Consider the following 26,282-nt stretch of genomic DNA (forward strand, 5'->3'; position numbering starts at 1 on the left):
CAAGTTTTTATTCTGTCTGATCATTCCACTAGTGGCTGAAGAATCTTAGGGAACCCTTTGTTCATACAAGAAAAAAAAAATCCAAATCCACTGACTGTTGTGAGTGAAAGTGACCGTCGTTATCAGCTTGGATTCAGGAAGAGTCTTTTAAACCAAGGTCAGCAGAGGTCGGATGGCCTTAGTCACATATGGACCCTGGTCACTGCTACAAAGAGAGTAGCCATGGCAGAAAACACTACTGCGTGCCCTCCTGCCCCTCCCTGTTCTTGCAGTAGACTAGAGCTTCATGGCCCAAGAGCTGTTGTCTCCTCCTCTGTACCCCTGGGACTGGTGTACTAGGTCTGGTCTCTACCCTGAGAGTGGGCACAGTGCCAGTCTTAAAGATACAGCAGCCTGAAAAGGAACCTGCCCCAATCCACAGCTAATATGTGCTGCAAGCTATCCCTGGCCTCCACAGCAAAAGGCTGTGACAAAATAGGTTCCTCTTCATTGCGCAGCATCTGCTGACATTACCTGGTTAACACACACACACACACACACACACACACACACACACACACACACACACACACACACGAAGGGCTCAATCAGGCTCCATGGAGGTTTACCCCTTCCACACACACACATGATGGGCTCAGGCAGGCTCCGTGGAGGCATGGCACTACTACCAATCAGAGCTCATCACACAAGTATCTTAGTCCCAGTTGGAGAAAGGACAGCAGGACTTGGCAGAGTCATTTGCTGAAACCTGGGCATCACTGGCCCCACAGGGTGCTTTGTGACCACACCTGGGGCAGGGGCAACCCCAGGTTTCCTATAATGTAGACCTTGGGATGGCAAAACCCACTGTCTCCGTTTTCTAGACAGGGAGGTGGTTTGGCTCATGGGCAGGGCTACTCCTTCCAGATGCTGGGGGAAAATGGCTGCTGCTTGGTGCTTTGACTCCGTCAGCAACTGAGCGCACTGGCCCAAAGCACCTGCTCCGGAGCGGCCTCTCTACCTTTATTACAGAGCCAAGGAGCTAAGCCAGAGTCTGCCTGGTCTCATGGTCAACTCTAAACGGACCCTGGGGTGAGACAGGACAATGCTGTCCCAGGTTGGCAGTTCAGTGACCTTAGGTCATAATGTTGGCTATTGAAATGAGGGTGGGCACTTTCCTGTTGATGCTATCCCAAGGGGAAACTGAGACCCAGGGAGATAAAATTATTAGCAAGGTCTCCCAGTCGATTCATGCTAGGAATGGAGTCAAGAAAACACTATTCGGGCTCTAGAGAGGCTGGACTGGAAAGGTAACGCTGTGATTTTTTTTTTTAATAACTTTGCCCTTAACTCACTGGGAGAGAGGAGGATGCTTTAAAAACAGATGTCACAAGGACTCACTCTTAGGTGCAAGAGCCCCAAGACTTCCTTCCTGCTATGCAAACTCATTTCTGTCAGTCACCACACCCGTTCTCAAGATCTTCTGCTGGACCACAGAACTCGCTGGCCCTCTAAGCTGCTGCCTCTGGCTATGATTTGGCTTAACCAACAACCTTTTCTGTCGGTCTAGAAGCCTAAGAAGCTGAGGCACACTGGCTCGTGCTAATTGCTTCAGGGAGAAGCAAAATGACCAGTGCAGATGAAGTTCATGGACATCACTCGGTGCCTGGCCCCTCCCCACAGAAACCCACACAATCTACCCCCTGTCAGTCCCTACCTGATCTTTGCCTTTATTTCTTTCTCTTTCTCCTCGTCTTCTGTTCAAGTTGTTGAAATCTAGTCTCACCTAGCCCAGGCTAGCCTTAAACTCATTTCTGTAGCTGAGGCTGGCCCTGGACTCCTAATCCTCTTGTTATTATAATCCTAACTATTGAAAATAGAGGTGCACACAGCAATACTTATCCCCTTCATCCATTAAAAAACAAACCTTTCTCCTCCTCGCTTTGTCCCCTTTTTCTCTGTTTTTCTTTCTTTGTTCTGTTTTTGCTACTGTTGTTGTTGTTGTGATCTGATTTTCATTTTTCTATTATCTTGCTACGTTTTGCCCTCAATTTCTACTGCTGAAACAAGTATGTTTTAAATTAAAACACACATTTGTATCCAATTATGTTTGGCCTACATCCTCTTTTAGCAATGTCCTGTCACTCTAAAAGAAAAAAAGAGGGCCAAAACTAAAATGACACTTTACAATGTATCTTTTCCACTCCACATCTGATATTTTTAAACAACTTTCTTCAGCATTCTTTATGGAGCGGGATTTTGGTTTGGTTGTTGTTTTATAATGGTTTCCTTTGACTCCCCCGCCCCCATAGAACTGTGGATTGAACCTCAGACCCAGTGAACGCCAGTCCTGCCTCCTAGCACTGAGCTACAGCCCTGGCCTATGTTTATGGTTTCCTTTTACCCCAATAAATATCATCTGAAGCCTGAAATTCTACACCTAAGTTTTTAAGACGTTCTGTCATGATAACATTTTTCATGATGACTTTTTTATGACAATTGTTCTATCAAAGTGTTTTGCTTTTATACACTTCCTCAAAATGACAGTTTTACACTATGTGAAAGGGAAGTAGCACTCTTGTCATTTTCAAAGTCCTGTGGACAGCTTAAATCAAGAATGTATGCGAACTCCACAGTCTTTTCCACACTTGTGTCTCCTACTGTAAACTTTGTGAGCCAAATAAGGCAAGTCAAGTGGCGAGATAACACCAAAACCAAAGAAAAAACTTTTTTTTTTAATTGTAGGACCCAATATGTAGGGTACTCAATAAAGAGATTTCATACAAAAATCAAGTAGCTATACTCTACAACTGCTAAAGTCAGAGAGAAATAAGACAAGATTAAAGGTTGTAAATTTAAAACAAACAAACAAACAAATCACCAAAACCTATTCTGAGAGAGCTGGAATTGACCCTAAAATATTCATCTGCTTAATTTGACAAATGAGGAACCAAGATTCAGAGACTATATACTGCGCAGTAACGAATGTCCACTTGGGGTACTCAAACATTTCCAGCTGAACTGTCACAGGCTCCCCACTAAGCAAATATTACTATACCCATTTTACAGTCAAGGACAGTTGTGTCACAGAAAGACTAAAGCAGAGAAGCTAAGAGCAACAGCAACTTCAATGTTCTATATAGTGCTTACGAACCCTAGTCAAGCCAAATGCTACATTTAAAGTACGTATGCAAAAGTTCAGGACCTGGGAACGTGATAGAAGACCTTTTGCTAAAAAGCAGAGCTCAGAATAAAACTGTTCCTAACATTAGCAACTAAATGCTGTGCTCATCTCAGTGGCCCCAAGAAATAAGTACCTACAAGCTTCAAAGTGCCTAAAATCTACGTTTCTTTCCATTGCTGGTGTCAGTTCTATTTACTAAAATTACAGGTGCCCACTTCCTATTATGGCTTGCAGTATCAAATCTAGACTCCGTTAAGAAAGCTATGAAAAAATGTTCACATGTGTAGAAATAAAACACAGTATTCTGGTGTGCCTAAAGCCTAAAACCATTGAAAACGACAAGCAGTCCCCGTCACTGTGAGGACACGTGTGCCACTTAGTTACACTGACCTTGGAGCTTCTCGCTGCTCTGTAAAGCTCTGCAGTTTAAACAAAAGCCCACTTTAAGCAAGGTCACTTGGGGGCAGCTTTAATACCTCAATTCCTCCCAAATGTCTGATTGAAATATCAAACAGGGACCAGCTGACTCCAAGTCCTAGTAAGAACAGCCCAGGGTGGGATTCTTGGTGGGGGGGGGGGGGTGAGGCCCACTTCCCTATGGCAAAGCCCCCTGGGGTTTGATCCTGAGCTCCCCAGAAACAAGGTGTGGCGCACAGGCCTGCAATGCCAGCACTCAGGAGGTAGGGATTCTCAGAAGTTCAAGGTCATCCTCAGCTATGCAGTTAGTTCAAAGCCAGCCTGGGCTACATGAGGGAAGGAAGGAAGGAAGGAAGGAAGGAAGGAAGGAAGGAAGGAAGGAAGGAAGGGGATCTGATCTCAGCACTGAGAAAGGAGAGGCAGAAGCATCTGTGAGTTCAAGGCCAGCCTGGTCTACACAACAAACTCCAGGACAGTCAGGGCTACACAGAGACTCTGTCAAAAGAGAAAGAGGGAAGAGGAAAAAGAGGGGGGCAAGAGAGAGGGAGAGGTAGGGAGGGAGGCTGGGAGGGGTTCTAAATCAGAAGCTCAAATGATGTCACATGACTTGCGAAGGATCAGGGCTAAGTCAATAGCTGTTGTCCTCACAGCCAGCTTAGACCTGCATTTCACTGGACAGCAAACCCAGCAACGGCATGTACCCTGTTGTTTTGGGGTTGTTTTTTGTTTGTTTGTTTGGTTGGTTGGTTGGTTTTGAGACGGGATCTCATGGTGTGGCCCTGGCTGACCTGTCACTCACTATGTACAGCAGGGTGACCTCAAACTTAGAGAGAGGTCCACCTGACTCTATCCCCAAGCAGTGGGGTTCAAGGTGCACCCCATCACACCCTCCTCAGACTGACTTTCTGACACTCAATCAAAGACACTGAGAACTTTTCTGAAGACAAGCTGTCAGGCAAGACGGGGTGGCACAGAGTGAACATGAGGGGGATGGGGTGGGGGGTTGGGGTGGGATTGCTTCCAGAAGTACTGTGGCTAAAATTATTAGGTACACCTTGAAAAATGATATAGTTTTGTGGTTTTGTTTCTTAATTTGCCAGAGGACTCTCTTCTTCCAAACAGTTGCAGTATCACACTCACATTAATCAACTATCTAGCCAGTACTCAAGTTTTCACCAATTTATTTTATAAAGGTGTATTTTTGTTTGTTGCAATCAGGATCCAAGTCTCCCTGATTGGTTGGGTGAGTGTTAAATCTCTTTACATGCTCACGCTTACTCCTCACCACCACCCTCAAACTAAGTATTCTTTGTAAAAACGGGGTCATCCTATAGGTTTTTCAATAGCCTGCATATATATATACATATATATATATATATATTTTTTTTTTTTTTTTTTTTTGGTTTTTCGAGACAAGGTTTCTCTGTGTAGCCTTGGCTGCCCTGGACTCACTTTGTAGACTAGACAAACTCCCAGTGATCCACCTGCCTCTGCCTCCTGAGTGCTAGGATTAAAGGCATGCGCCTCCACCACCTGGCTAATTTTTTTTAATAATTTATTTAGATTACATCCTGATTGTTATATCCCCTCACTTGCATCTTGTTGTTCCCCCCTCCCTCCCTCTTTGACCCTATTCCCCTCCCCTAGACCTGTGACAGAAAGGGACCACCTCCCACCATGTGATCACAGATTATCAGGTCTCATCTGGATAGCCTGCTTCCCCTTCTTCTGAGTGCCATAGCCTGCATATTTTAACTTTTTACTCTAAAATAAAATTATCAAGTTAAAAACAGAGCATCTCAGACCTGCAACAGCATTTCATCCGTGTCCCCTGCCGTGGAAACCGTCCAGGTTCTCACTATGAAGTCCTTGCTATTCCTGGACACACATTTGTCCACCGAACACTGCCAGGACAAATACACTGTTCCATCAAGTCAGGGGTGGATCCAGAAGACCCTCGAAGGTCTCACTTCAACTTACAAGTCAGTTCACTCTCCGGAATGAGGCAGGTATGCGTTAACTTCTAAAAATATCATGCCTGTGAAATCAGCCTAAGGCTGCTGACCCCACAACTGAGGAAAGCACTCTTACAAGGGAAAGCCTGAAGGAATTTAGAAGGCTCTCTACCTGCCAGCCTCTAGGTATAGGCAAGCAAAGCCAATGACAGGAACTGATCAAAGTCACGTGACTACAAGAGATCTGTAAGTGGGATCCAAGGGTTGATTTCTAATTTGATGTGCTACTTATTAAATAAATCAAAGGAAAACAATTTAATATTTAAACTTTCGGAGACAAATTAGAACTGCTTCTCAACTTCCACATCAGGGCAACACAGGTGTCTCTACAAATCTATTTATTTTTATTAAGAGTTCTGGAAGCTTCCTTGGAGCAAAATGGTCTTCTAATATTAAAGGTACGTGGGAGTTACATTGGGATGGTCAAGATTTACTGGGAAATATAGATCCAGCCTTTTTTTTTTTTTAGTTTTAGTTTTCAAAAGGGGAGGCAAGTGAAAGTTTTTTTTTAAAGACAGATCTTTATGTAATCCAGGTTGGCCTTGAACTATGTAGTCAAGCAGAGCCAATGACGACCTTGAACTACTGATCCCCTGCCTCCACCTCGTGAGTACTGTGATTACAGACATGTGCACCATGCCCAGCTAGAAAACGCCCTTTAAGACTCTGACTATCACGATTTGAAGGTAGACTCATGAGTCTCACTAACTTCAGCCTTTCAGGTCACCAGCTCTTCACAGCCACCGACACCGGTCAGAAGCACTCTCTGCTCTCAACCTCTGAAATCCAGAGGCAAGCAAGGTATTACACTACTAACAGAAACAGCCTATATGAGAGACAGACAATCTAACAGAAACAGCCTATATGAGAGACAATCTTAGACTATCTATAAATTGAAGTAGGAGAAGAAAAATAATCAGTTCCTAAATCACTGACACTGAATAATAACCTCAGGAGCCTGAAACCATTTAACCTTGTTGCCTGGATAGCCAAGCTATACACAAATACACACATCAGAGCCACATGCATAGGAGACGCTGTAAAGCAAACTCCATCAGAAGGGCTGAGTCCCATCAGGAAGAACACGGCAGGGGTCAGGCACCACCAAGACATTCAGCTCAGCATCTTCACTTGACAAAGAGGAACCCGCAGACCACAGAAAAGTCCAACCTCCAAGTGCTGCCGAGCACACGATGTACGCTGTTCCCCTTGACGCATGCCCACGGCAACGGATTCAGTCATCACACCCTCCCCGTCCTTGACGGTCCCTTTCCAGTCAATATTTAGTAGCATCCTTCTCTTTCCCAAAGGGTCCTGGGGTAGATAAACGTGACATGGTCACACAAGTCTATGTAACTCCCAATCACCCAGAGCAATTTTTAAGTGTTGGTACATGATGGATCAGTAAGGGAAAAGGCGGCAAAATATCAAGTCAGTCACCAGGCATTTTCATATACAAAGAAACTTTCAAATAGTATTAAATATCAATAATCCTTAAGATAGCATGGCAACCACTATTGTAAAAGATTCTAACTATATTTCATTCCTGTCTTGAGAGAGGGAAAGTGTATAGGGCTACAACATAAATATGGAGGTCAGAGGGCAGCCTGCAGGAACCCGCTCTCTCCCTCCACATAGGTCCCAGGAATTGAACTCAGGTGTTCAGGCTTGGTGACAAGTGCCGTACCCAGGGAGCAATCCTTCCAGCTCCATTTTTTATGAGCTTCAAGTGGGCGTGGTGGCGCACACCTTTAGTCCCAGCACTCAGGAGGCAGAGGCAGGTGGATCTCTGGGAGTCCAAGGCCAGCCTGATCTACAAAGCAAGTACAGGACAACCAAGGCTACACAGAAAAACCCTGTCTTGAAAACCCAAATGAGGGGCTGGAGAGGTGGCTCAGTGGTTCAGAGCACTGCCTGTTCTTCCAAAGGACCCGGGTTCAATTCCCAGCACCCACATGGCAACTCACAACTGTCTGTAACTCCAACTAATGTACATAGATTAAAGTTAAATACTTTTTTAAAAACCCAAATAAATTAACAAACAAACAAACAAACAGATAGTAGCTTCAATATGGAATTTTCTTTGGAGGTTTGGAAAGAAGTGTTATGTCAGGGTTTTGTTGTTTTGTTTGGAGGATTGGGGACACACGTACATGTGTACCACAGTGAACAAGTGGAGATCAGAGGGCAACTCTGTCGAGTTGGTTCTGTCATCTTTCCATAGGTTCCTGGGATCTAATGCAAACCATCAGCCTTATGCAGCAAGAGGCTTTACCCACTGGGCCTCTCACTGGCCCTCTAAGTGTCAGAGCTTAAACAACCTTGAAAGCACCACCTTTTCAGATGTCTGGAGTATACGAATTCATGCAGGGCTGACCAAATGGCTCAGTGGGTAAAAAGTGCTCGCCATGAAACCTTATGGCTTAAAGTTTGGTTCTCAAAACCCATGTGGTGAAAGGAAAGAATAGACAGCCACAGTTCCCTGACCACAGACACAGGAACACAACACATACACACACACAATAAAAGAAACTATAAATTTTAATGTAAAAAATTAAATAACTTATGCTAAATATAACTTTTAAAAGTAATTTAACATTACATTTAAATATGTTAATATACTATATTTATGTTGCTGAAATATGAACCTTTTCCCAGATGTCTCAGCCCCATGTCTTGTATAAGAACTACACTTTTTTGAGTTTATGTTTACTCTCTGCTTTGACTAGCATAAGTGAAAGCTAAACTGTTCTTTTAAGAAAGGAGGCTCCGTCTATTGGGGCTAGACTTTTTTTCTTTAAGGCATGTGCCACCACTCCTGGCTTTCTTCTTCTCTTTCTTCTTCTTTCTTTTTTAAAGATTTATTTATTTATTTCATATATATGAGTGCTTTGTTTTCATACACACCAGAATATGGACACAGATTCCATTATAGATGGTTGTGAGCCACTATGTTGTTGCTGGGTATTGAACTTGAGACCCCTGGAAGCACTCTTCACCACTGAGCCATCTCTCCAGCCCAGGGGCCGGACTCTTTGATCTTGGAAGCAGTCAGGGAGGTTATTTAAAGGAAGCATAACTTTATTTAGAAAAGTCTTTGGTCTAGAAAGCAGGTATCAGCTATGTGCATAATGCAAGATGCTGATACTATCACACAGGAAGTGTAGAGCCTGTACCTGTCTATACAGAAGCTTTAAAGGATGCATATCAAGATGCCAGAAGGAGTCATCTCCACTCTTAAGCTCTTCATCTGCCTAGCTGGCTTTCTGGTTTCCTAAGGTGGCCCGCGGACATTGAAGATGATTATAGGTCCCCACGTTACACAAAGATAAATAAGTGATTGAGAAAAGAATCACCATGCTACTGACACATCATTCACTGGGCCCAGAAGTTAATGAGACAAGCCAGGGAGAGGCAGCAGGTCAGAAGTCCTCGCTCTGACGGAAGAGGGTGTGAACCGATGCTCAGGGGCACAGACAGCACCTGCCTGTGCAATCAGGATGCCACGGGAGGAGGCCATTGTGCTCAGGCACTCTCTGGGTGTGTGACCTGAACAGGTCAAGTGGCCTCCCTGTTTCCTCCAACTGTAGAGTAGGAGGGACACCCGCATCTACCTCCTAGTGTGACTCTGAGGGTTACAAGAGATGATTCACTGCAAAGGCCCAGGCACCTGAAGATCACAATTAACGTAAGGCACCATTATGCACAAGCTATGAAATGCCAGCCATCAAAGACACTCCCAAAACCCTATCACCGGGTCACAAACAACCAGAACAGAGTCCAAAAGTAAAGTTTTTCCTTTTTCTCCTTCACTCCTGTCCCAGGCAGAGTGTTGGCTTGCAATCCAGTGCATAGAGGGTGGCTGAAAATACAGCACAGCCTGATTTAAAAAAAAAAGAAAAGAAAAGAAAAACAGTCCAAAGGCCCCACACTGTGGCCAGGAATCCTGCTTCCAAAGCTTTGGGATTTCTGGTCTCCGGTCACTGCCGCAGCTGCCAGACAGTGCCTTTGGCAAGTAGGTGGCTGACTGGAGTGTGAGCTAGGACTTGGCGAGGAGACACTAAGCCATAAGGCCTCCAGGCAGGAAGCTCCGAAAGGGACAAGTGCTGCAGCAGTTTGTCTACCAGGCTCTTCAAGAGAAATGGAGCCACTCTGCTGTCGTTAGGAACCTCGCCTGAGAAAAGCAGACCTTTCAAATGATGGACAAGGCCCCTGCCAGCCTGGGTTTGTAACTTGGAAAAGCAAAATCTAAAGGAAAGAGCCAGACTGACATGGCAGCACACTAAGATCTCTATAGCACTTTTTCTCTATACAAAAGAAAATGCACCTCGAATGTTCAACTATGAAGTCCAATTGCAAAAGGCTGTGTGACCACTCATGATAAGCTAAACACATTGCATTTGTATATGACGAAACCACCTTCAACCTTGTGATTATCTCAGTCCTCCCAAGATGTAAACACACATTCTTAATGTCCACCTATGGGGAAATGATTGCACTATTTATTAATTACATAGTTAAATAACAATATTGCAGAAGGTAACTAACCAATTCCTCCAGTTGCTAGGAATTGTCCCAGCTTTGCCACCACATTCTGGGAAACGCCTAGGTCCTGGGCAAACTAAAGTGGTCCCAAAACCCTGCCAGAAAGAATGACGAAAGAGCAGACTTACAAATGCAGAAGTGCTAACAAGCAAGCTTGTTTGGAGCACTAGCTCCCAGTTCCTTTTCACAGTAGAAGACTAAAAACCACAGCAGCCTCTCCCTTCCCCTTTAACATTTTAATTTTTCCCAAATCAGTTTTAAAAGGCATACCCCTTCTCCTGCATGACTCCAAGGTCACTGCAGAAGGGCTGCTCAAGTGCTGACCACTACCACCCAGCCAGTCCCAGCCTTCAGGGTTAGTGGGACAGAAAATGTCATCTGCGATCACCTCGCACGTCAACTACAAGGCAAAGCAAGACAATTTATGGTTCAAGCTGTGCCCTCAAACCAAAAAAAAAAAAAAAAAAAAAAATCAAAGGGCTAGCCAAAAGTCAAGATTCGCTTTACAAATGGGATATTGAGCAGACCAGGGAGAATGAGGCTGGGGTGCTTATGGCATCCTAGGGAGAGAGCAAGCTGCCCCACCACAAACTGAAGCAGGGAATACAGGCAGGGGGCTCCCCACCCACAGGGATAGGGCAAAGCTCTCCCAGGAGGACCTTAATTAAGGGGCCCTTAGCCTGAGTAGAAGAGGTTAAGAACGAGCTCCTAAGAAGTAAGTTTCAAACAAAAACTAAGACTATATAAGGCAAGAAAAACATACTTCCTGGACCTAAAGAAACACAGAAACCATCTTTGCTCACCACTGCACCCCACCTCGCCCCGCCACCACCCCGCCCAGTCTTCCTCTGGCTTTGTCCCAAAATAGACTGGTGGTTTTTAGGTGTTCTTGACTCACAGAACTCCTTGGCACTTCCTTATGTGCCAGGAGATGGAGCCAAATGAAGGTTATACCGTTTTCCCTGGTGGCAGGTGTAGTTTACTAGGGGGAACAAAGAGGGTGTATTTAGAAACATTTTCAAAGATAAGCATCCTTGAAAGCCCTGCTCTGAGAAGCCAGAGAATAACTTCCGGTGCTGCTGAGCCCGGCAGTGCACTCTTCACCAGGGCTGATACACATTAGGAGAAAGCTCCTCATAGCCCACTTCAGCATAGCTGCTGAAAGGAAGGGCCTCAAGCTGTCGGCTGCTACAGGAGGAGTCCAGGGGGTGGACGCTAACCAGCCAACAGCTGAGAATCCTGAGGAGGACCGGCTTGCTTATCCCAGTCAGCTGTTTTTACTTAGAACAATAAAGACTTCAGGACAGGTGATTAGCATCTTTCTAAGTCAGATTCTGCACAGAATTGTTCATATATAACGCCTACGTACAATGCCTACTAGAGCCAGGTCTGTACTCTGCAGATTTAAGAATGAACAAAGTAGAGGAATGTGTACCAGCAACGTTGATGGGACCCAGACACAATACAGTGTACAACTTTAAACGAGTAAATGTCTAACAGTTGGCAAAAAGTGGGAACAAAGGGTAGAGGAAAAACCCTAATATCAATTTACAAGCACTTTAAATGCTCAGGAGCCAACGAGAAAGGCCAGGTTCATGCAAGTAACAGCTGCTCTCCCGCTAAATTTAACAGAGTTTTATAACTCAGTGACTTCTGAACGGAGCGGGGGAGGGGAAGAAAAGGGGGTGGTAAATACGTGAGGAAAACAAGCTGAAGTAAATTTAATCTAAAAGCGCAAAACAAACCATTGTGGATCACTACCCCCAAAAGGTTGCGTTTAAGTTGCAAGGACCTTCTGATCTGGATACTAACTAGCAAGGTACCAAACGCATCCTCTTAGGAAGCTTGAGATGTTCAATAGTGAGGGCTGGCCTGTTTGACACTGTCGAAGTCAAGACCACCTCTCTCACTTATCAGGCCCCCCAAACAATGTTTATGTCAAGTGTGGATGAATAAACCGGGACGTGGAGGAGGAGCCAGTTAAGAGCTGCAAAGAGGCTTTCTGGTTGTTTGTTTTTTAGTCTCACAACTTGGTTGGGCATCCGTGAGCGTCAATGTCCAGACGTGTAGCAAAGACTATCAGTCGGATTCAATAAATAATCCCATTGCTTCAAGCTGAACTCCAGGACTGCCCAGTATGATGTCTTGGCTAGAAAAGCAACAAAGCTGACGGGGCACCAATGCCTACAAACTCAGCCTGGGACCTGACTTTACCTCCTACTGGGGAGAGCCAGGCCGAGAGCATGACTCTCCGCACCCCAGTCCCGCACCCCTCACCCAGCCTCTGGGCAACTAAAGAGGAAGTCGGGGTGTCTTATCCAACGCATGAAGACAGCCGACCATACCAGAGCGGGAATCCGGACCAGTCTTTCCTGACGCGGGAGAGGTCCAGGCTACGAGCCTCTCCCGCGCCACCCACCTTTCTCCTCCTTCCTGACCCCGCTGACTGCCTTCCCCCCCCCCCCAACCCCCACCCCCCGGCAGCCCTAAGCTGACTGCTCCTGAGTGCGCAGCGCGGCCCGAGGCTCCCCCTCCCCCGGTGCGGCGGCAGCGGCCCGCGCCCCCAACGCACGGCGGCCACTCCCGCACCCCGCCGACCCTCTCCAGCCGCGAACGCGCACTTGCGACGGCCCAGGGAGAAGACTGCGCTGGAGCTGAGCCCCGCGGCCGGCGGTGCACGCTCGTGCCTGCGCGTAAACAGCCCCGGGGCGCGCTCCGCTCCGCGCCCGCCGCGCCCCCTTCTCCGCGCCCCGCGCCCCTACCTGGTCGCAGAGTTTGAGCACTGCCATTCTTCCTCTCCCGCGCGCGCGCACATACAGATCTCCGCTCCGCAGATGTCACGCCGGGGAGCCGGGAAAACGGAAGGGACGGCCCGGAGAAGCGCCAGGAGCCCGGCTCCCGAATGTGACAGCCCTCCTACGACTCCGACTCCGCCGCCGCCGCCGCCGCCTGCCGCCCAGAGCCCAACCCCGGCTCGCGGGATCCGCAGCCTGGCCCGCCCGCCTTTATACAGGAAGTGCCGGCCGCTGCCAGCTGGGCCGCCACTGACATCACCGCGCGCTGCTTCGCGCCGCCCGGGCCGACGCTGCCTCCTGCCGCCCGCAGGGGCTCCTCGCAGCCCTCGGCCCCTGCGCCCTCCCGCACCTGCACCCCAGCTCTGCCTGAAGCCGGAGGGGGCGTGGGGGCTGACGGCGACCCTCCCCAGCGGTCTCACCCACGCGCACGCGACGGATGGGCAAGCCCTTTGCAGACAAACCCCAGGGGCCCGAGAAAGCTGGCCACCAACTTTCCCCCAGCGGACTGCGTCACACCCCCTTTCCCTAAAACCTCTTCTCTAATCAGATTGCTCAGGCGCTCCAAATTTCTGCCACCTGGGCGCAGAGCTGACAGTCTCTTTGTTTAATGGAAGGAGGACTCCTCCAGTATTTCTCTAACACATAGCGGTTATGGGGAACAGAGGTTTGGGCCTTTCATTTCAATTTCTCCAGCCACCTCTTAGCTAAACCACACACTACCCTAACTTGATATCCTGGGCTTGGGGCTGGAGGTGGTACTGAGAAGCAAAAAAAAAAGTCCTAAGTTACTGCACAGTCCTGGCTGGTTTGTTCCTACACGCCCGTAAGTTGCATGCACACGGGGGATTGGAGGGGGTTATCCATGGGCTTCTAATACAGTGGTAGCAATCCGTAGTAAGTGTTGGCATTTCTGAGATCTGGAAAAACACTTATTAATTCAGGCCGTGGCTAAGCATGGAGAAAAACAGGTCATAGAGAAAAATGGGGCATAAGTAGAAAAGATACTCTGGTGGCTAGTTTTTTAACTCAACTTGGTACAGGCTAAAGTCCTTTGAGAAGAGGAAACCTCAGTTAAGAAAATGACCCCTCCAGATTGACCTGTGGCTTTTGTGAGTAGTGATTAATGTGGAGGGCTTGGCTCACTGTGAGTCCTGCCACCCCTGGGTGGGTGGTCTTGGGTGTATAAGAAAGCAGGCTGAGCAATCCGTGAGCACCAAGCCAGTAAGTAACACTTTCCCATGGCCTGTGGTTCGGTTCCTGCCTTGAGTTCCCACAATGGCTTCTCTCAGTGATGAACTGTGCCGTGGAAGCGTAAGCAGAAATAAATCCTTTCTCCCACAAGTTGGTTTTGCTCATTTTTTCCCCAAACAATAGAAACCCCAAGCCAGGTGCCTACTCTCAAAGGGCACTCACGTAAAACAGCCATTGCTGAGTAATAGAATTCCAAACTGAAATAAAGGGTTCCAAGGAGGGGTACTTAACAAGGAAAAGACAAGCCGGCATGTGTGGCTCACGCCTTTTATCCCAGCACTGGGGAAGCAGGGGTAGGCGAATCACTGTGAGCTCGAGGCCAGCCTGATCTACAATGCGTACAGGACAGCCAAGGCTACATGGAGAAACCCTGTCGCAAAAAAACAAAAGAAGAGGAAGAGGGAGAAGAAGGAGGAGAGGAGGAGGAGAAAAAGAAGAGGAAGAAGAAAAGAAGAAGAAGAAGAAGAAGAAGAAGAAGAAGAAGAAGAAGAAGAAGAAGAAGAAGAAAACCAGCTGGGTATGGTGGCCCAGCACTCAGGAGGCAGAGGCAGATGGATCTCTGTGAGTTCGAGGCCAGCCTGCTCTACAAAGCAAGTCCAGGACAGCCAAGGCTACACAGAGAAACCCTGTTTCAAAAAACCAAAAGAAAAAAAAAGAAAAGAAAAACCAAAAACAGAAGGAAAAAAAAAGGAGGAGGAGACCAGACCATACCCATACTGGTGGCTAAGGGCAGGCTCCCTAAAAGAAGGGGAAAGCTGAGCCCTAGAGAAGAAAGTTACACAGGAAAGTGAGAGGTGGGGCGCTCCCAAGAAGCCACAGGTGGCTCCTAACAGGCCACGGGAGCAAGGCTTCAGGACAGCTGAACCGCAGATCAGAACTACAAGGCACCTGGGTAAGATCAAACCCCTGCCTCTACAGTTTACTCAGACAATTGCAGACTCTTCCTCTCCATTGTCAGTGCCTCAACCAAGGTATCACGTCAGGGGAGAAGGGAGTGACAGCCATTGTGTAGCATCCACCCACTCTAGCTAGGGAAGCAGCTAAATCCCAAAGCTACCCTTATCTACCCTAGAGATTGGGATTCAACTCATGCAGAAAAGGGGGACCCCCCCAGGAAGCACGTTGCTGGGCCCCCCTCTTGGCAACCAGTGAGAAGCAGACGCACACACCCCAAAAGTCATTGTTCCCAAGACTCTTCTCAAACACAACTCAGTTGTTTGTTGTGTGCATGAGGCATCTCTTCGTGCCACTGTTCATCAGACTGTTTATTAATATTTTGCATAAATTTGTAAATAAATAGAACAGGGAATTCCCTATCTAGCTATAACTGTATTTCTAAAGAGAGATAACTGTCTGGGCATGGTCTGATGCTTTGTATTTATTAATTGCTTGTCCCCCTCCTTCTCACACACCCCCCCATCCCTACTGTTTAAGAGCAGACTGTCAGGCCCCCCAAGTAGTGCTGTTTCACCTTGCTTCCCTGATTGGCCGAGTAAAGGCCTACACACCTGAGCAGGGCAGAGTGAGGAGGTGTGAGCAAAGTTCAATGGCTTTCAGGACAGACGCATCTTAGATAGGGACAAGTACAGAAGGAGGAAGCCACCAGGATGAGTGAATGCGGCAAGAAGCAATGTGGCCAGATCCGCACAGAGGAAACAAAGCAGCCCAGATGAGTCACATTAGCAAGATTAGAGCAGACAGCATGGGATGGAGGCTGAGTGATAATGGAAGGTAGTTTAGGGGATTAATACCTGCCCAGCTCCGGGTAAAATAAGGCTTATTCTAAAATACAACAGGCGTCTGTGTCTTTTTTTAATATGATAGTGGGTTAGATATTAGCGCTGTAATAATTATAGGTCTTGATGATAAACATTATTAGATATATTTTATAGTTACTACAACGGATAAATTATGTAATTTGACAGATTCAGTCAAGATCTGTTTTAGGTCATCATGGGAATGCATACACATGAGTTCTTGAGTCATTCAGTCCCCACCCACTCAACTATCCCCCTCTCTTTCTGAGGCAGTGTCTTGTGGTATTGCTAGGATTCTGGCCTTGAACTCTTAGTCCTTCTATTTCTGCATCCCAAGTGTGCACTATCACAGTAGTCCATTCTGAAGCATACAACCGAGGCTGCAGAATCCCAAGGTGTCTTCTCTGACACAGAGTGAATGCTATCCTGGTAGGATGGGCCAACCAGAAGCCATTAATAAATGGACTAAAAGAATAGGGAGGGAGGGATGGTACTGCATCCTACAGATTGTAGACATCACCACCACCATACAACCTGTGGGACATGCAAGCAATGGGGGGTAGCCCAGCCTCTCCCCCATTTGATTCACCTGTTTGGCCTGTGCAGCTTGCAGAAGGGCTCATGAGTTTAACTGTTGTTAACTCGACCAAGAGCCGTGCCAGTTGCAGCCGGTGCTGTACCTACACTTGAACAAATGGACACAGAGCTAGGCACCTGGAGTACATCTATTGGGGGAGCAAATACGTTTTAAACCATTCCAATTTGTGTGGCCTGCGCCCGTGAGGTCACCTATACAATCTTGTTTATGAGAATGTAAGCGCGCCTTGATTGCTATGTAAAAGACACCTCAGATGTTGGGAGAAAGGAAGTGTTTGAGATGCCTTAACAAGACACATGTGTGCCAGGGTGTGGGCTGTACACCCCAGGGAATTCACCATTTTATTGAAGTCTCTGGTGGTCCGGAGATCTGGACGCTGTCAGGACATCCCCTGAGAAGTAAAAGATAAATTGCCATCCTTTACACCACTACTCTGTGTCAATTTGAGTGTCCCCTGTGGCTCTGCATGTTAAATTTTGGTCCTCACTGAGAGGGTAGAAACTTAATTCACCTGTGGTTCGCAAGGTAAGGACTTTGGAGGGAAGAGAAAGACACCCCCGGGGGGAGGGGCACCTCATGGCTGAATTATTGGCAGCCGGCTAAGAAGGGAAAAGGCGATGAGCGCAGAGACCTGCACACTGCACACTCCCTGTTCTGTGCTGAGCTACGCCCATCACCCGCGGCAGGATCTGGTGGCAGGAAGGCCATCAGTAGATGTGGCTCCTCCTGAACCCCATGAACCAAAATAAATCCCTTTTCTCTTTAGCACAGCAAGTCAGCGGTGCTCCGTTATTATGAAGCAAAAACGCAGATGAAAGCATACCACAAGCAAAAGAGATATTGCACTTGCTGCGTCCCTTTGGACTCAGGAAGCAATGCATACCATATCTGAATGTGTGCTTTGGTCTGTTTATCAAGCAACTCTAAACTAGCTGTTTTGTTAGGAATGAGAAAAGGCCCCTGTAACTCAGAGGAAGAAAATAAAGATTTGTGGCAAATAGAGACGCTGCGTGGAGCCTCTGGTGGTCTTGATTAAATGAGCTATCAAGAAGACATTAGTTCCAAAGCAAAGCATTTCCTCTTCTGCAGATAACTAATCCATTTGAGAAAGGGGGGGCCTGCCCCCCCCCCCTGCTAACTGAATTTGACTAGACAAGTTTGCTGCCTCAGCTGCTCTTATGAACTGGGTATGGGGCTAGAGAGATGGCTCAGAGGTTAAGAGCACTGGCTGTTCTTCCAAAGGTCCTGAGTTCAATTCCCAGCAACCACATGGTGGCTCACAACCATCTTATGAACTGGGTATTTCTGACCCACCAGCCATGGGACTAAGTCCACACCAGGGCAATGTCCCCAACACAGAACTGGCATAGGAGAGAGACTGGGCAGGCTCGGAAAGCCTAAGTTGCCTTAGCAGGTAACTTAGATTCATTTGATAATCACTACCAACGTTTTTTGTCTCCTTAAAGATTTTTAAACTAATGCAAAGTTTTATAGACAGTTCTCAGTGTATGAGCACAAGCTGTCAGGCCCCCGCTTACCCTACCAGTGAAAAGTTTTCTCAATGCAAATCATGTCTGGCAGCAAACTGAGTGTCACTGTCTGGCTTGAGAGGTGGTCAGAGACATAGATTTGTATTCACGCACATATCACTGTGGGTTATTTCACTAAATAGTCAGCAGCCTATAAAAGCAGGCAAGACGAGAAGGTCGGTGGGAAGGAGATCAGGAGGAATGCATCCATCCTTCAGAAAGTTCGAGGGTGTCTGTGTCCCACGAAAACGCTCACTGTTGAGAAGGGATGGCACATCAGGTAGAGCTGACCTCTCTCCCCCTCTCCCCTGCTCAAAGGTGCCTGATCAAAGAAACCATAGTAGGCAGAAGTGGTGGCAGCAATACTGGATACTCAGGATGCTAAGACAAGAAAGAGGACCAGGAACCTAAGGGCGGTCTGAGAAACTTAGCTAGAGTCTGTTAATATGAAAGTCGATGGAGCCGATAAAGTCCATGCCAGCCTCAATGTCCTGGGCTTCTCTGCAGTAAGGCCACTGTCTAACAAAATTAACTGTTGAGTTCCTATTTAAAAAAAAAAAAACTAGTTTCATGGTACCAGTTGCTGCCGTAATGTCATGGAGGGACAGTCATTTATCCGTAATAGAGTGGGCATATAGTGTAGATATTGATTCTCTTTATATGCGCAAAATGTTTTATGCAGTACGACCACCCAAGAACGTAGTTTAAGCTTATTATGGTCTTCATAATATTACTTCTTTCCAAGAGACCCATTTTACAGCAGAGAAAATAAAGACACTGTCGCAAGATATTTGATCCCATTGTGAGCCCTGAGACTGTGAACTGCAAAACAAAAATAAAAACGAAACTGTTTCTAGTTGTGGTGTGGCTCAGCCCTAGCACACACCTTTAATCCAAGAGCTTTCTGTACACAGGGGTAAATAAAGTCATCCATAGGTCAAGAGGCAGAGCAGGCAACCAGCCGGTAGGTATTAAACAGAAAGGAAGGACATTGAGAGAATAGGATTTAAGGCAGCGTGGAGGAGGAGGAGCTTTGGCTTTTGGCTTTTTGGCTTTTTCCGTCTGAGACGTGAGCTGAGTAAGAAAAGGCTTTTTCCTCAGGGATGTGAGCTGAGTAGGAAGGTCAGCTGGGCGCTTTCTCTGCCTCTCTGAGCTAGCAGGCTTTCACCCCAGCGTCTGGCTCCTGAGTCTTCATTTGGTAAAATCGAACGATTTGGGATGTGGGTTTTTATAAATAACAAGGAATGGAGTCATACAAATGCAATTTGCCTGTTTTATCCTTGACCTCAGACCGGACAGGCAGAGCTGACCTGAAAACGTGACGGACCGGGCTCCTAAAGCCTGAGCTCTGACAGCGGTTAAGCCAAATCATGAGAAAGATTCACGTTCCCTCTTAAAGGCCAAGGGCACTGTGCACCGCGGAGTCAACATCCAGCAACAGTTACCCCCAAACGCACAGATCCGAGACTGCGGTGTGGGGTGATGGGACAGTGGTAGGGGTGTTTCGTCTCCTCGTTGCACCCGTTACAGCCCCGCCATTCTTGTCTCTAGTACCTGTAACCGGAGCTCTGCAGGGTCGGAGGTCTTAACTCCCAGCAAACGGATGTTTCCAGCAGGGATCAAAGTCACGATTTCATTGAATCATAAGGTCAAGACCAATACTAAGCCACTTCAGTTTCCCTACTCTATGGGAGCAACAGACAACGAAGAGGTTACGGCTCTGGACATCTGATTCCAGTTATGAACAGGAAGTCGGCCGGCTTCCACACAGAGAGCACTGTGGGTATACAGACAGCCACACAGAGAGCACTGTGGGTATACAGACAGGACGCTGTGTTCTAGAGTTTCTGGGGTAGCTCTTAGCTTTATAGGAGAAGCCTATGGAAAACTACTTTTATTTGTTTTGTGTTTCTGAGAGAGGGGGGGGGCTCACTCTGTAGCCCAGGCTAGCCCCTAACTCATGACAGTCCTCCAGCACTAGCCTCCTGAGAGTTAGGATTACTGATATGAGCCTCCACGCCTATCTTAGGGACAGCTATAATTCTAAGCGTCCAGTGCATAATGGCCAGCCCTGAAACCATATACAGACAGATAACAAAGATGGACTCAACGGGTTGTATTTTATATATTCTTTGCATACACATGTATGTAACAATCAAAGAGAAAGGGGTTATCAACTTGAGAGTGGGAGGACATGGAGGGAGGTGGCTGGAAGGGGCTAGAGCAGTTGGCTGCAACCTTCCTGGTGCTGCAACCCTTTAACACAGTTATTCATATTGTGGCGACCACCAATCATAAGATTATTTTCATTACTATTAACTGTAATCTCGATACTGCTATGAATTACAATGTAATTATCTGTGTCTTCCAATGGTCTTAGGTGACCCCTGTGAAAGGGTCGGTCCACTTCCCAAAGGGTCACAACCCACAGGCTGGAAACCCCTGGGCTGGAGGGAAGAAATGAAAAAGTGATGTGATTCTACTCCTATTTAAAACACATTTTAAAAAATAAGTAAAGTGAGAGGGAGAGAAAAAAAAAAATAACCTCAAAACTGGATTCAGGCCTCTCAGGTAGAAGATAATAAAGACCTGGAAAGGGGCCTCTCCCCTAAGCCCTGTTACTTACAGCTGCTTCTGCAAGTTACCGACTCTCTGCATGCTGTTTTCTTCAGCCCTCTGATGCCTCACAAGTAATTCTCCATAATAAGTTATTGTGTTAAAAAAAAAAAAGGTGAAAAAAAATCCAGGCAGTGGTGGTGCACGCCTTTAATCCAGCACTTGGGAGGCAGAGGCAGGTGGATCTCTGTGAGTTCGAGGCTAGCCTAGTCTACAAAGTGAGTCCAGGACAGCCAAGGCTACACAGAGAAACTCTAACTTGAGAAACCAGATGGATAGATAGACAGACAGACAGACAGACAGACAGACAGTGGTCTGTTTCCCTTTTCCTGATTAGATACTGGCTTACACAACATAATTACAACCCTAAAAAAAAATCACTGTATATTAAAACTTTAAAACAAAATATTAGGCTTATACATAAAATGGGCTTAGTTTCAGGATCAGATCATTTAACAGATTTTTCACCGACACAAATAAACAATGGGACATTTGGGAGTCCATGTTTTAAAATGCTTTAGCCCACTAATTTCTATCCAGCAAATGCTTGGACTATCTCCTTTCATTATGAAAAGCAGGTAAGGCTCCTCCAAACTCAAAAGTACCCACTAAGAGGCAATTCTGAGAACGGCTACACTAGTACTGCAGTAACCATAGCCTAGTATTTTAATAAGTCTATTCAGTATCCTATGTCTTATTTTACTACATTGTTTAGTTTACTTCAATTTTTTGTTGTTTTTGTTTGTTTGTTTTGTTTTTTGAGACAGGGTCTCTCTATGTAGCCTTAGCTGTCCTGGACTCGATTTGTAGACCAGGCTGGCCTCGAACTCACAGTGATCCGCCTGCCTCTGCCTCCCGAGTGCTGGGACTAAAGGCGTGCGCCACCACTGCCCAGCTTTTCAACATTTTTTTAAAATTTTTTTTCCTCCTTTATTAATTTATTCTTGTTACATCTCAATGGTTATCCCATCCCTTGTATCCTCCCATTCTTCCCTCCCTCCCAATTTCCCCTTATTCCCCTCCCCTGTGACTGTTCCTGAGGGGGATTACCTCCCCCTCTATATGATCATAGGGTATCAAGTCTCTTCTTGGTAACCTGCTGTCCTTCCTCTGATTGCCGCCAGGTCTCCCCGGCCTGGGGACATGGTCAAAGGTGAGGCACCAGAGTATGTGAGAAAGTAATATCCCACTCTCCACTCTACTGTGGAGAGTGTTCTGTCCATTGGCTAGATCTGGGTAGGGGCTTAAGGTTTACCGCCTGTATTGTCCTTGGCTGGTGCCTTAGTTTGAGCGGGACCCCTGGGCCCAAATCTGCCTTTCATAATGTTCTACTTGTAGGCTTCTAGGACCCTCTGGGTCCTTCTACTTTGCCTTTCTCCCATGCTTCTCTCATCTAGAGTCCCACTAGAATGTCCTCTCCTCTGTCGCAGTTTCCTGGTAAGTGAAGGCTTTCGTGGGACATGCCCCTTGGGCTAATATGCAGATATAAGTGAGTATATACCATTTGAGTCTTTCTGCTTCTGGGTTAACTCACTCATTATGATCATTTCTAGCTCAATCCATTTATCCACAAATTTCAGGAATTCCTTGTTTTTAATAGAGATTCCATCTTACACCCATCAGGATGGCTAAGATCAAAAATTCAAGCGACACCACATGCTGGCGAGGATGTGGGGAGAGAGGAAACTCCTTCATTGCTGGTGGGATTGCAAACTAGTACAACCACTTTGGAAATCTATCTGGTGCTATCTCAGAAAAATGGGAATAGGGCTTCCTCAAGACCCAGCTATTCCACTCCTTGGAATATACCCAGAAGATGCTCCAGCACACAGCAAGAAAATTTGCTCAACCATGTTCATAGCAGCCTTATTCATAATAGCCAGAACATGGAAACAGCCTAAGTGTCCCTCAATAGAAGAATGGATAAAGAAACTGTGGTACATATACACTATGGAATACTTTTCAACATTTTTAATAGTGAAATGTAGAGGAGGGTAGGGAAGATGAGAGGGTGAGAAAAGGCTGACGGACACAAAGAGTGTCGGAAAAGGCTGTATATAAATCAGTTATAAACTTTTAATTACACAACCACATATAAAGGGATTAAAATTGAAGTTACCCTGCAGGAGGGCTAATGAGCCTCCCAGGATGTGCCAAATGCAAAGACTACTGTCAGGCTGGGGAGGAGGATGCCCCCAGAGACCTGCAAAACAATGCGTTGCCCTTAGCCGCTCACTAGAACTCGATATAAGGTCCCATTGCTGAAGGCATCACACACTCTGGTCACAGTACTTGGAGAAATCAAGCTTCCTCCTGATGGCTAGCTTCCTTACAGCCAGCCAGTCCTATGCAGGCCACCGGAGGAGCGGCGTCATCAACAGGTGTGACCCCTATGAGCTGCAGTCTGGACACACATGTGCACAGGTACATTAATGGGATGCCTATTATAGGGGCAACCAACCACTTTCTGGAAAACTCATGTAAATGTGGCCAAAAACCTTAGATTATCACAGTCTACTACTATTACTTTTATAAATGATCATAGCTGCATTTCTATATCCATAGATTAGTGACACCTTTGGTCCTCATCAGAGAAGCATCTTTGTGCGGTGGACAGCAGTTAAATACAAAGACTCACAGCTGGCTGAAAGCACAGAGCACAAGCATCTGCGGAGTGTCCAGCTGCCAATGGGACATCTGTAGCATCTCACCTTTTCCAAGGCTCAGGGAACATTTCAGAAGAGGAGGCAGAAAGACTGTAAGAGCCAATGACTGAGGAGGACTAGCACAAAACAGTTTCTTCCGACCGTGACACGACGGCTACATTCGCAACCTCACCGCAGCTGTGGTTGCCTGAATGAGGTAAAGCCAGTCGGCATTCTAGATGGATAAGGGAGGGGCTTTGCCACGCCTGTGGGTGTGAGGCATCGGGTCCCTTACTTGTCCCCACTCAAATCAACAATTCATCCACTGGCTCCAAGTGACCTTCTCAATCACTGTGTTATCAGTTCCTCTGGTAGATCCTATTTCTTCTCACACTAAGCCTTTACATACGCGTGTTTCCTATCTGGGATCTCACACCCCAGTGTCATCTTCCTTGGGCCCTACTTGTCCTTCAGGATGGAGCCTAGTTACTCACACAACCCCCAAGTTTGGATTAGGAGTTTCCTTAAGGTTAGCACCCACTGATTAGCCTTGTTATAGACTTTATCCATCGGTCCTATAACTGCCTGTTTTCTTTCCTGTCTCCTCCCTTAGAACAGAGACTGTGTTTAAGCAACATTTGTGTCTCTAGCTTATTTCACAGTATCTGGTACTTTGTAGATGCATAGTACAAAAGAAAACGTTAATGAATGGACCTGAGTGAATCATTTAACATAGTTAAGCTACTATCTTCATTGCTATCAGAAGCTTGAACAAAGGGTGTATGAAAACGCTTAAGAGCCGGAAGAAAGAGGTACCTGGGTAAAGAAAAACGGATGTGAGTCTGTCATAATGGGAAATGAAAAGGAACTGGGTAAGCAGAGAAAAACATGAGCAGCAGCAACTTCCTGTCCCATCATGTACAGGAGCTTGTGCAGATGCAGTGAGCACACAGCCAAGCCTTGTTCCTGAGCCAAAATGGGCGAAATCAAAAGGTGGGACAGGTGAGTTTAGTGACCAAGCCATTTGTAAAAATATTTCTTCCTCTTCAGCTATATGAAGACATGCACATATATATATACATATATACATATATATATATCATATTTCTTTCTTAAAGACCAAGTTGCTGATCTTTATCAACCTTTTTTGCATGAGAAAGCTTTAAGCTATTTTTAACTGAGTGTGTTCATGTGAGCACATGTGGCCCTGGAGGCCAGAGGCGCAGGATCATCCTGAGCTGCAGTTACAGGTGTGTTAGCAGCCTGGCGTGGATTCTAGGACAAGAAGCCAGGTACTCTGCAGAAGCAGTAAGCACTCAACTTCCAAGCCGCCTCTCTAGCCCCTAAAATCTTCCTTTTCAAAATTTGCCAGTGCACAAAACAACACAAACAAGTCCTTGCATCGCATCATCTAGTAATTAGGATTAAAAGACACCAGTAGGGGCTGAAGAGATGCCTCAGAGGTTAAGGGCACTGACTGCTCTTCCAGAGGACCTGGGTTCAAATCCCAGCACCCACATGGCAGCTCACAACTGTCTGTAGCTCCAAGATCTGATACTCTAACATAGACGTGCATACAGGCAAAACACCAACACACATAAAATACAGGCAAATAAATTAAAATTTTTAAAAAAAATTAAAGATCCATTAGTAGCAGCCTCGACACTATATCAGTATTCCTTTTTTTTTTTTTTTGACCCTTAGCCAAAATAGGCAACTTTAAGGTGGCTGCTTCCCACCTCATACAAGTTGCAAATAACTATTTTTATTACTTTCTCATAGATAAATCCCAATGAAAGGAAGAGTTTAATCCCTTTCTTTCTTCAAAGAATCTTTCCCTAGTAGAGTAAGAATGAGAAAGGCCATGTTGGTACATGTTGCTTGACTGAACACATAGAAAAGCAGACAAGTAGACTCATCAAAGACTCACGGGTGAAAAAGACAAAACTTTAAGTAAGCACTGAGTCTATAATAAGTACCAGATCTGCTGTTCTCCAAGGAGTGGAGGGACCTACTGTGGCATGGGGAATAGTTCAGTGCCTGGTGGACGCCTCGCGGCGAATGAGCATGCCTCCAGTAACAACACCCAGAGCAGACACTTCCATCCTCAAGTCTCTTATGAGATAGGGGGTTTTGTTGTTGTTGTTGTTGTTGTTGTTGTTGTTGTTGTTGTTGGTTGGTTGGTTTGCTTTGCTTTGGTTTTTTGAGACAGGCTTTCTCTGTGTAGCTTTGGCTATCCTAGATTCGCTTTGTAGACCAGGCTGGCTTCGAACTCACAGTGATCCGCCTGCCTCTGCCTACAAAGTGCTGGGATTAAAGGCATGCGCCACCACGCCTGGCTATGAGATGGTTTTTTTGAATTTCTGGATAGATGACACACACACGGGAAAGCCAAGAGGTCATCCAGGATTTTATTCTGCTCTGCCAGAAGTGAGTCTGGAGGGTGGTGATCTTTACCGGGGTGCCCTCCGCCTTGTGCTGCCTGGAACCCCAGAACTGTGGCGTCATCATGAACTCTCTCTGGCCCTGCACATGGTACTGTCCATCTCAGCCTTGGCCTGCTTCAGCCTCAGTTTCTTCCATTTACGGGCCTGAGACACCTTGTCAGTGGCCTGCTTCTCAGTCTGCAGCAGTAATTGGACTTCCAGGCCCCAGAGAATAGCCTGAATTCAAGCCAAAGCCCATCATGTCTAAGCCTGCTATTTACCAACTTAAAAAGGGGTGGGGCTGGAGAGATGGCTCAGAGGTTAAGAGCTCTTCCAAAGGTCCTGAGTTCAATTCCCAGAAACCACATAGTGGCTCACAATCTATAATGTTATCTGATGCCCTCTTCTGGAGTGCAGGTGTACATGCAGGCAGAACACTGTATACATAATAAATAAATAAATATTAAAAAAGAAAGGAAGGAAGGAAGGAAGGAAGGAAGGAAGGAAGGAAGAAAAAGAACCATA

The 26,282-nt window shown here is 46.3% G+C and overlaps 2 protein-coding genes across 4 annotated transcripts in view; one reads left to right on the forward strand and one right to left on the reverse strand.

Annotated features, from left to right (window-relative positions):
- ANKRD44 (ankyrin repeat domain 44) overlaps positions 1–26,282 on the reverse strand; it is a 295,573-nt gene that overhangs the window by 256,510 nt on the left and 12,781 nt on the right. The window contains exon 1 of one of the 3 annotated variants that reach the window (XM_084779452.1): positions 12,903–13,173. The exons of 1 other annotated variant lie outside the window; for it this stretch is intronic. Coding sequence is in view for 1 of the 2 variants with exons in the window: in XM_084779453.1 (XP_084635579.1) it covers positions 12,903–12,929 (27 nt within the window). In the remaining variant the exon portion in view is untranslated. Of the gene's footprint in view, positions 1–12,902; positions 13,174–26,282 lie in introns of those variants that run through there. One more of the 3 variants, XM_084779453.1, reaches the window with a different exon arrangement.
- LOC311596217 (uncharacterized protein) lies at positions 12,975–14,497 on the forward strand (the record flags this gene model as incomplete). Its single annotated transcript, XM_084779480.1, has 2 exons — positions 12,975–14,129; positions 14,478–14,497. The coding sequence occupies one exon, from the start codon at positions 12,975–12,977 to the stop codon at positions 13,476–13,478; it is 504 nt and encodes a 167-aa protein (XP_084635606.1). The 3' UTR covers positions 13,479–14,129; positions 14,478–14,497.

Source organism: Acomys minous (assembly GCF_964271855.1).
Source record: "Acomys minous genome assembly, chromosome: 4".
Lineage (NCBI taxonomy): Eukaryota > Metazoa > Chordata > Mammalia > Rodentia > Muridae > Acomys > Acomys minous.